The 15,544-nt window shown below is 38.9% G+C and overlaps 1 protein-coding gene across 1 annotated transcript; it reads right to left on the reverse strand.

The window, feature by feature from the left end:
• Window positions 1-12,925: 12,925 nt before the first annotated feature.
• On the reverse strand, window positions 12,926-14,883 carry LOC143885423 (transcription factor TCP19-like). Its single transcript, XM_077389590.1, has 2 exons — window positions 13,502-14,883; window positions 12,926-13,323 (listed from the first exon to the last, which is right to left on the reverse strand). Exon 1 carries the CDS (start codon window positions 14,535-14,537, stop codon window positions 13,506-13,508), a length of 1,032 nt encoding a protein of 343 aa, XP_077245705.1. The 5' UTR covers window positions 14,538-14,883; the 3' UTR covers window positions 12,926-13,323; window positions 13,502-13,505.
• Window positions 14,884-15,544: the final 661 nt, after the last annotated feature.

Consider the following 15,544-nt stretch of genomic DNA (forward strand, 5'->3'; position numbering starts at 1 on the left):
ACTATGAGAAATTATATGTTGTTTGGAAAATACGTATAGGTGGAACCGCTTATTAAATTATCTCATCCATTGTTTAATGGCCATGTCCTATAAAGCTTCTCCGATTAAGGCTGTTCTCATTTCTCAATGGAGTTAATAGACACTTGGATGGGCTAATCCTATCACAAAACCTTGGCAATTTTCTCTATCTAATGCATGAGGAGTCCGTTTTGCAATCGTCCGCCCTGCACTCACCCCTCGAGAGTCGGTGATTCGAAGACTTCCTTTCCTCGATTTTGATTCACGTATAAATTCAGGAATTAGGATACCGGTTGAACCGTAGAGACTCTAATTTCCAAGGAACAAACCTTATTCCATGGTATTTCCATGAGATTCTTCTTTCTTATTCTTAAACAAGCCCCAACAGGGCTTAGTTGATCCATGATTTATGAATCCCCAACAATTATTCCAATAACTACATATCCGTGGATGAATAAGCAAGCAAGCAAGCATACGTTTCATGCTTGAATATATACGGGTCCAGGAGGATTCATCCTAAATAAAACTTGAATTGTTGTGGTAAGCCACTTTTTTCACACGGTAATCCAACGATGGAAAAGCATGAAATTTTGGAAATATCATTCCCCATGGCTATGGTAACTGTAGTATTTGATACCGTAAAAAGTAAAATCCGCACCATATTAAATAGGAAACAATCTGTCACTGCAATGAATATTTAGCTGAAATAATAAGTGAGAAGATTTTGATCTAAGATTCTATAAAATCGACAATGAAATCGAATTGATGTGAAGAATTAAAACACAAAACAATTAACGGAAGGTGTTGAGATATTACATTCTTTTCTAATTTTAACTTTCCGTTAGGGTCTGTTCAGTTGCTCGAAGGAAACGGAAAAGAAAAGGAAATAACGTGGTAGAAGGAAACGGAAAGGAAAAGAAACTGGTAAGAAAACAGTAGGAGTGAGCATTCAGTTGCCAGGAAAAGGAAAAGAAACAGCAGAATGTGCAAAAATAAATGAAAAAAAGCTACAAGTATCATCTCCTACTTCCAAAACCTTGTGACAAAACCCATAGCCCAAGAGGAAATGCCATTAGAAGCTAGCTCAAAATATAGACAATTCGAAGCCCTAAAGACTAGAGATCAAAGCACCTAAATTTGAACCATCATATAAACTCCTAAATCATATTTAAGAACTTTGAATAAAGCTAAATCTGAACCCAAAAGTACAACAGAAACCCCAATCTAAAAAAAATATATCAAAACAATGGCAGAGAAAGAGATTGGGGGTTTCGGCAAAACCTAAAACCCTAACTCCAACAATGAAAACCAGAAACTCTAAAAGAAAATCAAAACAATGAAACCCTAACTCGAACATGTTAAAACCAGATTGGGGGTTTTTGCAAAAATAAAAGAAAGATAAATAGATTCAATGAAACCCTAAAAAACGAACCCTAAAAAATGAAAATCAGAGTTGAATGGCACTTTAATCTTACAAAAAATGAAAAAAATGGCAGAGAAAGAGAGAGGTAGAGAGAGAGAGAGAGAGAGAGAAAATCAGAGTTCGATCCTTGCATCTCCATTACTCTGTTCTTCAAAAAGCTCTTTATTTGTAATTGTAAGCCCAATGGTTTCCACCTTGGCATTCCCATCTTATTTTGATGATTCCAATACACAAGTGATTTATGATCACTAATGTGTTTGATTGTCTAAGTTGTAGATCACATTGGTGCTAAGACAAGATTGCTTGGATTAAGGCCAAAGAAGCTCTCATTGGACCACATCATGAAGGCTTGAAGAATCGCATTGAAGATCGAAGTCAATTTAGATTGTAAAAGATCCAATCTTAATTTAGATTTTAGATGCATAATTAAGTTAATCTCACACACCCTAAATGTATAAGAGATTGTCCTTGTGGTGTTCCAACACCTTGGAACCCTCATAGCAATCCCAACTTGGTTGAGAGTTGGAAGCCCAAGAAACAGAATTAAAAATCTGCTTGACATAGGCTTCTCGGAAATCCGAGCTCGGAACTCCGAGACATTCCTCGGAGCTCCGAGAAATGGTCCAGTAGCCTTTTTTTCAATTCTGTTTGTATTCCCGGAACTCTGAGATTTTTTCTCGGAACTCCGAGAACACTATAACGGTCGGATTTTTAGCCGTTGGGAATTTTCCAGGAATTACAACAATGCCACTGAACGGTCATATTTTGGTTTTCCTATAAATATGGGTATTCCTATCATACCAAACATCAATCCTAATACTCTTAAACTCTACTTGAACATTCAAAGAGTGAATCAAAGTTTATTTATGCCTCTCATCTTCTAAGATTAGGATTTGGATCATAGGTAAAATTTGTACATCTTCTACTTCTTGTAAACCCTTGTGAGGGATTTTTTTGTTCTTCCTTTCTTATTCAAGAACTTTGTATCGGGCGAGTGTTCGGAGAAGCGTAGCCCACTCTCCGTGGTGAAGATCGCCACCAAGGTTAAAGGCGGTTGGAATTGTAATCGGCATTAATCTTCGCCGAAGTTAAGAAGATCACATAGTGAAGCCATCAACGGGTTTGGTTGGTGGAGTGGAGTAGGCCTCGCGTTTTGAGAACCGAACCACTTTAAATCTCGGGTGCACTCTCTCTTGAACTCTAGCTCTTTATTTTGCATTGCATCTTTAGATTTAACTTGTGTGCTTGAATTTAATTCTTGATCTCTTAATCTTCTAAATATTGGGTTGAAGTTTTCAAAAACTTAAAACTCATTAGCAACCTAATGTTTCACTCCTCATTAGTTGCCAATTCTGGACCACCCTAGGATTTTCACTTGGTATCAGAGCCGTGGCTCTTAAAAGATTTTCTTTTCTTGAAATCTTTGGTAAATTTTTAAAAAAAAAATTTAACAAGGGAAAGATCATTAGATCTTTGGCAACTTTCTATTTTGTGAAATGGCAAATTCAGATGGAACCGGACTTCCGGAGGGCCATTCCACAACTAGACCTCCCTTCTTTGATGGGTCCAACTATGGACATTGGAAGACAAGGATGCGCATCTATCTTCTTTCGATAGATGTGGAACTTTGGCACATTGTTGAAAATGGATACATGTTGCCTTCCAAACCATTTGAAGAATGGAATGTCGTAGAGAAAAGGCATGCAAATTTAAATTACAAAGCTATAAATTCTTTGTTTTGCGCCCTATCTATGGAGGAGTTTAATCGAGTTGGTCTTTTTTATTCCACCAAGGTTATTTGGGATACACTTGCCGTTACCCATGAGAGAACATCTCAAGTTAAGGATTCCAAAATAAACTTGTTAAAGAGCAAAAATGAAATGTTTAGAATGAGTCAAAATGAAAGCATTTCCGAAATGTATACCCGTTTTTCTAAAATTTCTAATGAACTAGCTAATCTTGGTAAATCTTATCCTACTGATGAGCTTGTGAGTAAGTTGCTTAGGTCACTTCCTCCACATTGGGATCCAAAAGTCACCGCCATACAAGAATCAAAGGATCTCAAGGCGCTAACTATGGAAGAGTTCGTAGGATCTCTCATCACCCATGAGATGCTCCTCACTAGCCGACAAGAGGAGAAGAAGCCAAAAGAGAAGGAAAAAGAAAGCCAATCTTTAGCTCTAAAAGTCTCCAAGATAAAAGCGGACTCATCATCCTCAAGTGAGGCGGATAGTGATGAAGAAGAAGCTTTAAAAAAATTTAAAAGCTTATGGAGAAAGAAACATAAAAATGATAAAAAGAAGAAGAAAGAAGAAAGAGATGTTGAGGGAGTTATAAGATGCTACAATTGCAAGAAGACCGGACACAAAAGACCGGATTGTCCACTTCTCAAGTCATCTTCCTCAAAATACAAGGGAAAGAAGGATTGGAAGAAGCATAAGGCTCTTGCCGCCGGTTGGGATGCGTTAAGCACGTCAGGCAAGAGTTCAAGCGAAGGAGAAGATAAAAAAGATGATCTTTGCCTCATGGCATTCTCCCATGAAGTTGAGGTAAATTCTAACCCCTCTTGTTATTCATCAAGTAGTGATAGTGAAAAAATATCTTATGATGAATTATGCTCAACCTTGCATTCTCAAATTTCTAAAAATAAAGTTCAAAAGAAATCTATTTCAAAATTAGAAAATGAACTTAATTTTTTGAGAAATGAATCTTCTTCCAAATCTCAAGCTCAACTTGAAAAGTTTAAACTTGAGATTGAAACCGTCAAGGGTATTTTGGATGAGAAAACTTGCCAATTAGCACAATTTTAAAATATGGCAAGCTCTTCCAAATCTTATGAAGATGAATTTAATGATTCTTTAAATCAAATAACACATCTTCATAATGAAAATGAAAGATTAAGATTATGTCTCCATGGATTCCTAAATGGAGATAAAATAATTGAAATAATCTTAAAGAAAGCTAGTCATAAACCTAATCATGCTTTTTATGATAGGACTAGCTTATCTAACCCTCATGTTAGATGCCATTAGTGTGGAAAAAATGGTCATTACCAATTCCAATGTGCATCTAAAATTAGAGAATGTGTTGGAACCAAGAAATCTTGGGTTCCCAAAGCCCCCATATGATTTTCATCATATGTGCTTAGACTAGGGGCTTCATTTAATTAAGATTGAATATCTTTTTATGGGTAGTTAAAAATCCCCTCTTGCATTGAAATTGTTTTCCAAATAGGGGGAGTTCTAAGTTTGTCTTTTTCCTTGAAAAAGGGGGAGCTTTAAATTGAATATTTCATCCATTTGTTTCTCTTTTACCCCAATCTTTTTTATTGATGCCAAAGGGGGAGAGAATTCTAGTGTAAGGAAATAAATGTGCTTTTTTGGAAAATCTCTTGTGCTTGTCATCATAAAAAATGGGGAGATTGTAAGCCCAATGGTTTTCACCTTGGCATTCCCATCTTATTTTGATGATTCCAATACACAAGTGATTTATGATCACTAATGTATTTGATTGTCTAAGTTGTAGATCACATTGGTGCTAAGACAAGATTGCTTGGATTAAGGCCAAAGAAGCTCTCATTGGACCACATCATGAAGGCCAAAGACATCAAAGTCCGAGACGATTGAAGACTTGAAGAATCGTATTGAAGATCGAAGTCAATTTAGATTGTAAAAGATTCAATCTTAATTTAGATTTTAGAGGCATAATTAAGTTAATCTCACACACCCTAAATGTATAAGAGATTGTCCTTGTGGTGTTCCAACACCTTGGAACCCTCATAGCAATCCCAACTTGGTTGAGAGTTGGAAGCCCAAGAAACAGAATTAAAAATCTAATTGACATAGGCTTCTCGGAACTCCGAGACATTCCTCGGAGCTCCGAGAAATGGTCCAGTAGCCTTTTTTCAATTCTGTTTGTATTTCCGGAACTCTGAGATTTTTTCTCGGAACTCCGAGAACACTATAACGGTCGGATTTTTAGCCGTTGGGAATTTTCCAGGAATTACAACAATGCCACTGAACGGTCATATTTTGGTTTTCCTATAAATATGGGTATTCCCATCATACCAAACATCAATCCTAACACTCTTAAACTTTACTTGAACATTCAAAGAGTGAATCAAAGTTTATTTATGCTTCTCATCTTCTAAGATTAGGATTTGGATCATAGGCAAAATTTGTACATCTTCTACTTCTTGTAAACCCTTGTGAGGGATTTTTTTGTTCTTCCTTTGTTATTCAAGAACTTTGTATCGGGCGATTGTTCGGAGAAGCGTAACCCACTCTCCGTGGTGAAGATCGCCACCAAGGTTAAAGGCGGTTGGAATTGTAATCGGCATTGATCTTCGCCGAAGTTAAGAAGATCACATAGTGAAGCCATCAACGGGTTTGGTCGGTGGAGTGGAGTAGGCCTCGCGTTTTGATGACCTAACCACTTTAAATCTCGGGTGCACTCTCTCTTGAACTCTAGCTCTTTATTTTGCATTGCACCTTTAGATTTAACTTGTGTGCTTGAATTTAATTCTTGATCTCTTAATCTTTTAAATATTGGGTTGAAGTTTTCAAAAGCTTAAAACTCGTTAGGAACCTAATTTTTCACTCCTCATTAGTTGCCAATTCGGGACCACCCTTGGATTTTTAGTAATATAAAAAAAAAAGGGAGAGAGAGAGAGAGAGGGAGAGAGAGAGAGAGTACTCACATTTTGCTGCTCCGAGAGAGTGGAGACGACGGGAGTGGAGACGACGGGAGTGGAGACGATGAGAGTGGCCGTCGAAGAAGAACCACGGTTCTTTTTTTTTCGACGAGAGAAGTATTTTGCTCGTTCTAGGGCTTTTTTTTTTCGACAACTTCTGTTTCCATCGGGGAAAATAACGTGAATCCGAGCTATTCTCACGGATTTGGAGTCGCGGAAATGGCCTTGCTACATTGGATTATAATGATTCCACGTCAGACTAGCGCTTTCCTTGAGCTTTCAGTATCCAAGCAACAAAACATCCATTTTAGTGCGTTTCAGCGGAAAAGGTACCCATTTTCCTTTCCGTTTCCATTTCTGCGGCCCAACTGAACACACCCTTAGTATTTTCGCACCGTTTCAAAATTTCAGGGGAAGTGATATATCCGCCCATTTTGATTACTAGGGACACCCAGCAGCAGTGTACGTCGCAATCAGCCCCATTGAATCCTTCTGACATGAAGTACATCAGCCCCTTTGCAGTCACTGCTGGGTGTCCCTAGTAATCAAAAGGGGCGGATATATCACTTCCCATTTCAAGGCAGTGGAACCTTGTTTTGATCACGTGGCCAGGCCCCATTTGGCAAGTGGCATTTTATAGTAATTAAGGCTGTTGATCAGAGTATTCTTAGCCGTTGGTGAAAAAATATTAGTGAGGATCTGTTAAAAGGCCAGAGGCATGGTGGCCCATCATTATTTGGCTCCCATCAAAAGAGCTGGCAAAAAGTGACCCAGACCCGCAGATCCATCCGGTCCACCTGTAATTTATGGGTCTGGGTCAATAAATTAGTGACCAATTGAAATTTGACCCGGTCTGTATGGGTCCCATCAAAACTATGCCGTGTCGGATGGACCCGCTGGTGCCCGTAAAAACCTAAATGATCGAGATTTTATATGGTGAAAGCCCTTATAGTCCCGTATTTTTCAGAAAGTACTGTACGGGCCACATCATAGGATGATCTAAACCATACATGTGATGGAACACAACGTAAATAGGTTGTGCCCCAAAAATCATTTCCATAGGAATTCCTCCATAGATCAGAGGGCTAGGATCATCCTATGGAAATGATTTTCTAAGCACAACCTATTTACGTTATGGCCCATCATATGGACGGTTTGGATCATCCTATTATAGTGCAGGAATAAATTAACAAACAAAAAAAAAAAAAAAAAAAAAACCTAGCATACAGGTGGGGTCCAGGTTCACCAAATAGTGACCTGTAAGATTCCGGATCATTTGTGACCCGGCCCGTAGCACCCGGACCTGTACGGGTTGGGCCTGCCAGGTCTACCCATCGATGTAAGTTGCATACTTTAGGTGAGGCAGACCGTGTTAAGCAAACGCAATAACGTGGGCTGTGTTTCCATTTTTTTTCTGCCAACAGACTCGGGCCACCTTGATCAAGTTGTAGCTCAGGTCTTCCAGTCATTCGGCAATGGGACCGGAATATTGGTATACGACCAAATCAATGAATCTAATTAAAACGGTATACAAAAATGATATATTCGCCCCCCTCTTTACTTGGAACAGCGCCCCCTAGTGTAAAAGAGTAGCCATAAATACACTAGAGGGGGGTGTCTCAAGTAAAAAAAGAGGCAAAAATATCACTTCCCATTAAAAAAATATGTTTTTCTATAATCTTGTGGATTATTAACCATACTAAAATGAACAATTCTAATAAATAAAAGAGAATGATGTGAAATGAAGACTGTTGATCTTATGCAATATGATGAGAGGACATCCCATGTGTAAGATTGAAGACTACCTGTTTTTTTTTTTGAATAGCTTAAGATTAAGGGCCCTAAAAATAAATTGTTTAGCTTTTTGGTGGGACCCTGAAATCAAATGTGTTCTAGATGGTATTTGATCTGACATATGGCTATTGTTTGATAAATGGATCTATCAAGTACACAAGTAATTGGCCCGCTTTTTTATTATGATTTTTCCAATCTAATAAATATTTTCCTAGGTTTCGTTATGGGCCATTTGGACACATGCATGATTTTTTACAAGCTAAAACCTGGATTTTATAAACTAAAGCGTGGATTTTATAACCTAAATACTAGATTTTACACACATGAAAATGTGCAATCCAGGTTTTAGCTTATTAAATTTAAGTTTTAACTTGTAAAATACAGGTTTTAGCTTGTAAAACCCAGGATCTTACAGTCCTAATTATAAAATCTATGCATCCAATGTAAACCGGACGCTATCTTTTAATTTAGTTGGAATGGTGAGTCACCCTAAGTACCCGTTCGTTTCAGATAATGACAATTGATTGTCAGCCCTAAACCTATCATTTGACTCAAATTTAAATGTAATTTTGAGCCCAATAATAGGTTTGGGGCTCACAATCGGTTGTCATAATCATGGGTTTAAATTTTGACCGAAATTTGAAATTTCGGTCAGCCCCGATACCGAAATGGCTAAATGCCCGAAATGTTACATTTTTCGGTCGTACTTACTAAAATTTCAGTTGAAATTTTGTTTTTCTAAAGTTTTGTCCGAAATTTTAGGAAAAATTTCAGTTGAAATTTTGTTTTTCTAAAGTTTCGTCCGAAATTTTAGGAAATTCAACCCAAAAATCTAGACTTTTTAATTAATTAATCTTTTCCTGAAATTTCGTGTTAAATAAAATATTAATTTTTATGGTTCGGTCAAATTTCGGTTTCGGCGAGGGCCGGAACGCATACCGAAACCGAAATTTAAAACCATGCTCATAATCTCAAACGAACAGTAGCTAACTAGATGATTCTAATCATCCAAATATTGACGGTCTAGATCATTAGGATCAAATGGCCCTTCCAACAAATAGATGTTGGAAGGGTGACTTGACCTTACACTGACTCTACCGCTTGCTGCTATTTCCGGTAGATGTCGTAAAGTGTCTGTCTCATTTCGTTTTGGTAGCTTCGACCCCACCAAAAGAAAATTATATATATGATAAGACTCGTCTGACTAGAAAGCAAAAGACGCAGTTTCTCATCAACACTTTTTACAGCGTGTCCCACACTCCCACCATTAACTGTCCGACTTCCAAATGGTTACCCCACACCCCCCACGTTGTGGGCTCAACACTGAAAGGTTCACTATAGTGTACATGTGTCCACTAGACCCTCACTCATTGGGAGAGTGGGGGAGCACTATCTTCTTTGCTGGTAAAGGGCATTTTTGTCAAAAGCAAAAAGGGAAAGTACAAGAAATAATGGAATCTCCTTCAGTTGAAGAATATAGACTTCTCTCAAGCTTTGGACAGAATAAATGGACAGGACCGGGACACACTATTAGTATCCATTGGACATATTTCGGATCCGATCAGGCTCTGTTCACTTGTTTTCCCGGGAAAGGAAACGAAAAGGTTTTCCGGGAATCTGACGTGGCATTGGGAAAAGAAATCCAGGGAAACTATGTAGGAAAAGGTTTCCTGTGCCTGTTCATGTGCGCAGGAACTGTGCAAGAAAAGGTTTCCCGAGAAACTGCTAGCCCACCTTTTTTCACTAGTTTTCCCGGAAAAGCAAATCCGACTAAAATAGTGGGATTTGGTTTCCCACACTTGTGAGAAAAGAGTCATTTTCACATCATTTTTGGCAATTTTCAGGTCATTATTTGACATTTTCCACCTAGGCTTATTACTTTCTCAGGAAAGCAAGTGAACGCCAGAATTATGTCTTGTTAAGGAAAAAAAAGGCAGTTTTCCAGGGATTTGCTTTCCCGGGAATGCAAGTGAACATAGCCTCATAGGTTCTGAAAAATGACCGATCGGACCCAAACAACTAATAAAAGCCTGAGGCGGGACGGTCCTAAGTCCGATACTATTATATTATTTTATGTAAATACCCTTCAATTTTTGTAACATTAAGTATTATTTTAACAGTATTTTAGTAAAAGTAAGACATATCTATTTTTTTTTTCTATTTTCAGTATTTTGTCATTGAGCTGTCTATGTCTTTAGTCAGTCACTTCTTTTCGTACTCTAACCAATGGCTTTAAAAGCACATTGGCAATGGAATTTTTCTTATAATAAACTAGTCTATCCAAGCGGTAAAGTAGCTTGAAATCAAGAAACCAATATCTCAAGTAGTGAGAGTGGCTAAAAATAAGGAAACAAAACTAAACTCTACTTTTTTTCAGATTTTTAGCCATCCTCATCCCAATCATGCCCTCTCAAATCTCTCTTCTCCCACCCATCCTACACCTCTCTCACCTGGAGACACTAATTTATCATGGGAAAAAAAATTCTTGGTTGCCGGACATGGCCTAAGTCTCTAATCCAATGTGTTGTTGCCGTTGCAACTCGCCCTTGTCCTCTTTTGAGAATTTTAATTATGTACAATGTATGTAGGACCTAGTAGTCCAATGGACGGTCCGATTTGAAATGGATAATGATGAGGCATGGGAAATAGGATCCGAAGAATAGGCCTGATCCGATCAGACCAAAGTGGGATTTCAATGGATCGTGACTGAGACATAGTTGGATCCGATCCGAAGTTGGATCAATAGCCTCTAAACAAAACACGTGTGCTGCGGAGGACCACCAGCCATAGTTTTAAATTTTGGCAGACCGAAACAGAAATGTGGCGAAATTCGAAATTTCGGGTTTTCCCAAATTTTTAGAATTCTATTTTTTAAAATACTATGGTATTTTCCGACCAAATTTTGTAATGAGTAAAATATTGTTTTTTTTTTTATTGTGTACCGGATTACGGCCGAAATCTTGGTTTCGGCGAGGGGTGAAAAATACATACTGAATCCGAAATTTAAAACTATGCATCCAGCAAGAAAGAGATCAAAGGATGGGGGAGGAGGAGAATCGGATCACAGGCATCTTCAGAGCTTCAATCTGATCATCATCGTCGTACCTTTAGTTTGGGCTTCTCCGAATTATCTTTTTACACTAGAAGGGGTGGCCCGAAGAAGAAAAGGGGGTGAACATATCATCACTAACCTTTTAAAAGTGGGTGGGACCCAAGTGCCGTAACGTGCATCAAGAGTGCGGAATTATGCTACGAGCGTCTGGATGTTGGACCATCCGTAAGCCCCCACTGGTGAATGGGGCCCACCAACATGGCTGTCAATATAACCCAGACAACTCATCTTAGGGCCCACCAACATGGTGGCCTGCAAATGGACGGCCATAATTATATATTTAAAAAAGAAAGAGCAAAAGTCGTGTGATAGGATGCCCCCTATAGGAGAAATGTTTCAGGTCTGTCCAGTCATGGTGGGGCCCAAAGATGACCGGCCAGATCATGATGATCTCACATGGGTGGGGCCCAATGATAAAGACCTTTAACCAATGGTCCCACGACAGCTGTATATTACCATCCCTCTATCTCATCGAAATAAAATAAAGACCCGTGTCGTGATGAGATCTGGGGTCCACTCTTTTATTAGGCAAACGAACTTTATTGTGGGCCCCACCTGCATCACCGTCGATCGAGCATTATTACTTTTTTTTTTTCTCGCCTTTGTGGAAAGGGTTGGTGGCATGCAATAGTTGTATTGAGCAGGTGGGGCCCAATGTTTTGGTATGGGTCACATCATTCACACCTATGGAAATGGGCCATTTTATTTGTAACGTGTAAGAAGAGGAAGGAGATAAGCATAAGAACAGAGGTTTGGATAAATAAAATACTAACAACTTACGGGTGTAACGGGTCAATGATAAAAGGTATGAATGGTGGCTTTTTATTAGAGCAATAGTTGGGACCCACATATGGGGTATTAAACAGCCACCACAGATAACGAAGAAATGTTTTATACAGAGCATGCTGCGTGGGCCTTAAAATGAAAAATCCAATTAGGGCATCATCCAACCCACCTATGTCTTCATCTCGATCTCCTACTTCCCTCGTTCCTATATATGTTATTTAGCTTAGGATATGTTTGGATGCCACATTGAGGGATCCTAAAGCAATTCTAAGAAAAAAAATGAACTTTTCGGATTACTTGGTGGTGTTTGTTTGCCCGCGTAACATCTAAATACCTAGAGATTACTAGCATTAACGAAACAGAATAAAGCACATGGCTTTACAAGAGTTTAAATGGCATCCAAAATCGTACACCCCCCATGGACTTTACTTCCCTAAATAAATAAGGCTTAAGCAACCAGAAACTCATTAAGGAGGATAGAGCTCTGATCCAAACAAAAAGTAGAAAATGTTAGTTATGGACAAGTGGTGTCAACGGATCCACTTTGGATAGGATCAACTTATGTCTAAGTCACAATCGATTCAAATTAGTTATCGATCGAATCGGATTCGAAGTGTTCTTCAAATCCTATTTCTTGTATCCCAATCATGATCCATTTTAAACTGGACCGTCCAGCAGAGTGTCCTAGAGGGTCCTACTTACATTGTTCAAAGTTAAAAGTCTCAAAAGTGGGCGAGGTGAGCACGAGCAACAGCTGAAGTGGCTAGGTTATGCTGCACCAGCGGGGCCATAGTTGGTTAGGGACTTAGGGTCAATGGTTAGAGAAGACAAGAGGGTGATTTGAGATTTTTATGTCTTGATTGGGATGGTCTATTTGAGTTAATTGGTAGCCCTACGTCAAAACTAAGAAAAATATTGTTGTCTATTGACAACCTAACTCCATATGATTTCGTGGCTACATTTGGTTCACTATCAAAATTAATTTCAAACCTTATAATATGTATCCCAAGTCCTGTCCATTAAATTTGGGATCCGAAATTGGATTATGATGCTACAATTGGGTCACAGTCCAAAATAACTTTGAACCTTAGAATAGGGATCCAATGGATAAGAATTTGATTAGAGAAGAAACTACATAACATTATCGCATCATCCAAACAAACAGAGGAGCTTAGCGAATATTCGCATGCATGCCACACGTGTCAAGTATTTCTCCTATCAAAGAGGGTCCCACCATAGAAATTTGCGCCATCCCATCCATAACATGATAGCCATGTGGCGGTCCCTACATGGAAACAACTTTCCTTTTGACCCACCAGCACCGGGGGCCCACATTCCCCCGGTCTAACCTGACCCTACTCACACCAATAAATTAATTACCCTACTGTCTCCACTCACGTGCACACGTGCCAAACTACACCCCTCGCTGTTCCCCTCAAGGGCCCACCGAGACAGAAAAAAGGTCCGGATGTAAATCGGAAAATAGTCTAACGCTGCCTGTAAACAGAAGAAAATAGAGGGATTAAAAGAAAATGGAGATGATAATTTCGCACCCCGTGTAGGATAATTCACACCCCTTAACGGCCAAAGAAAATTACAGAGAGAAAAAAAAAAAATGTTGCTCAAATCAAAATATAGCAAATCCAAAACCCATGTAGAGAATAGAGATGAGTACACATCTATTTGGCTGTAGGAGGGTTTTGAGCATGTTGGTGGTGATTTATAGAAGCACCCATGAATTGAAGTTCTGGTTGAGACATCGTCTGAGTACCAGCTTGAGATTGGATTTCCACAGCAGTTGCAAGATTGAACCCAGGCATAGCCGAAAAAACAGTAGAAATAGGCCTTGCAGAGAGATTAATAATCGGAGATGAAGAAGGAAAAGTCCATAACTGAGGCTGATTAGAAGGCCCAGCTATAGCACTAGATTGAGGAATCATAACAAAAGTAGCACCACTAGACAAAGCATTAGGACCAGTAGTTATAAATCTCCCTCCTCCACTCATAGTATTAGTTAAAGCAAACATAGGAACCAAGTTCTGATTTAAACTAGTTCCAATTGGAGCCAACCCAGATGAAGTAGAAGCTTTAGGCTGAATTTGTGGGCTCTGCATTGAATAATAACTACTAGTTGTGGCTTGGGTTCTCTTTCTTCTCTTTTTTGAGGCCTCCCCTTCTTCAACAGAAAGAGTATTATTATTACTAATAGGTGCAGACGTGGTGGACTGGGTTGGGATTTTGAGGGTCCCATCAACTGAAGTGGCAATGGCTGGAACGGTACCGGTACCGGTAGCGGCGATAATGGACGGTTCAGATTGTTCGAGGAGCCATCGGATTGTTTCACCATCAGATTTGTGGTTGAGTTCTCTAGTGAGTTGGAAGATCCTGGCCGCACATGCTGCTGGCATACGGATCCTACGGCCACGACCCTCTACCTTTGTGTGACGATCTTTGCTCACCCTTTTTGCTAGGGTTTTTTTGATTGGTACGTATTCCATTCTTGGGTCTGTGGCTATGGGCTCGGATTTGAGGTAGACTAGTTGGGTTGGGACTAGAGGGGTGGGGAAATTTTGTTGCACTGGTGCCGGAAATTGGATCGGTGCCGGAGTTGGAGAAGGAGATATTTCTTCTCCGTTTTGTTCTCCCGTGGTATTGTGATCAGTTGCTTTGTTTTCATCTTGTGTTGGGTCTTTGTTTTGAGAGGATTCCATCTGGGTTTTAAGAAAATAGCAAAGAAAAACACCCCCAAGGAAACAAAGGTTTTGGTAACAAGTGTTTCAAGGTTTATAACTAATAAGAACAAAAGATACAAGAACAACGGATTATCTAGAGAGAGTGAATCTATATTAAGAAGCAAGAGAGGAGTACCAAAGGAAAGAGAGAGAGGATGAAAGATCAAAGAAGAGTCACCATAAGAAGAAAACCCCTTCTTGCCTTTAATAGCCGAATTAGAAAATTGCCTTGGAATCCCGAGCTAGCTCTACAAGAATGCTTTTTTCCTATAGAACCAATGACCCCCCAAAAAACCTACATATATATGCCAGATAGTGATCATGTTATTTTTCTTAGATGGTGTTATATAACAAATTAAGCGGAGGAGGTTTAAGGCCATAGGCTTAAAGTAGGTGAAGGCTCCAAGAATTATTTATGGGATTTATTTACACAGAAAAAGACACGGGATATATTCTTCCCCATTTTTTTTACTTGGGACAGCCCCTCTAATGTAAAGGAGTAGTCATAAACATGGTTTAAAATTTCGATTTCGGTACAGGCTTCGGACTTCCGAAAAACCGAAATTTCGGTCGAAATTTGGTACTCTCGTTCGAAATTTGGCCAAAATTTTGTAAAAAAGCTTTTTAAAAAATAAAATAAAAAAGGCATTTTCTAGAAATTTCAGACCAAAATTCGAGAAATTCTCCAACGCCAAATACCGGTTTCGGTCCCCCACCGAAATCCGAATCGAAATTTAAAACCATGGTCATAAATATGGTTTAAAATTTCGGTTTCAGCCCTCACCAAAACCGAAATTTCGGACGAAATCGGGTACAAGATTAAAAAATAATATTTCACTTAATATCAAATTTCGTCCGAAATTGCAGTAATTTCGGTTGAAATTTCGGAAAAAATTACTATAATTAAAAAAATTGAGATTTTTGGGTTGAATTTCTCCAAATTTCGGACCAAATTATAAAACTGCCGAAATCCGGTACGGTTTTGG

The sequence above is a fragment of the Tasmannia lanceolata genome, unplaced genomic scaffold, assembly GCF_043159265.1.
Source record: "Tasmannia lanceolata isolate RefF3 unplaced genomic scaffold, GAP_Taslan_0.1 ptg000008l, whole genome shotgun sequence".
Lineage (NCBI taxonomy): Eukaryota > Viridiplantae > Streptophyta > Magnoliopsida > Canellales > Winteraceae > Tasmannia > Tasmannia lanceolata.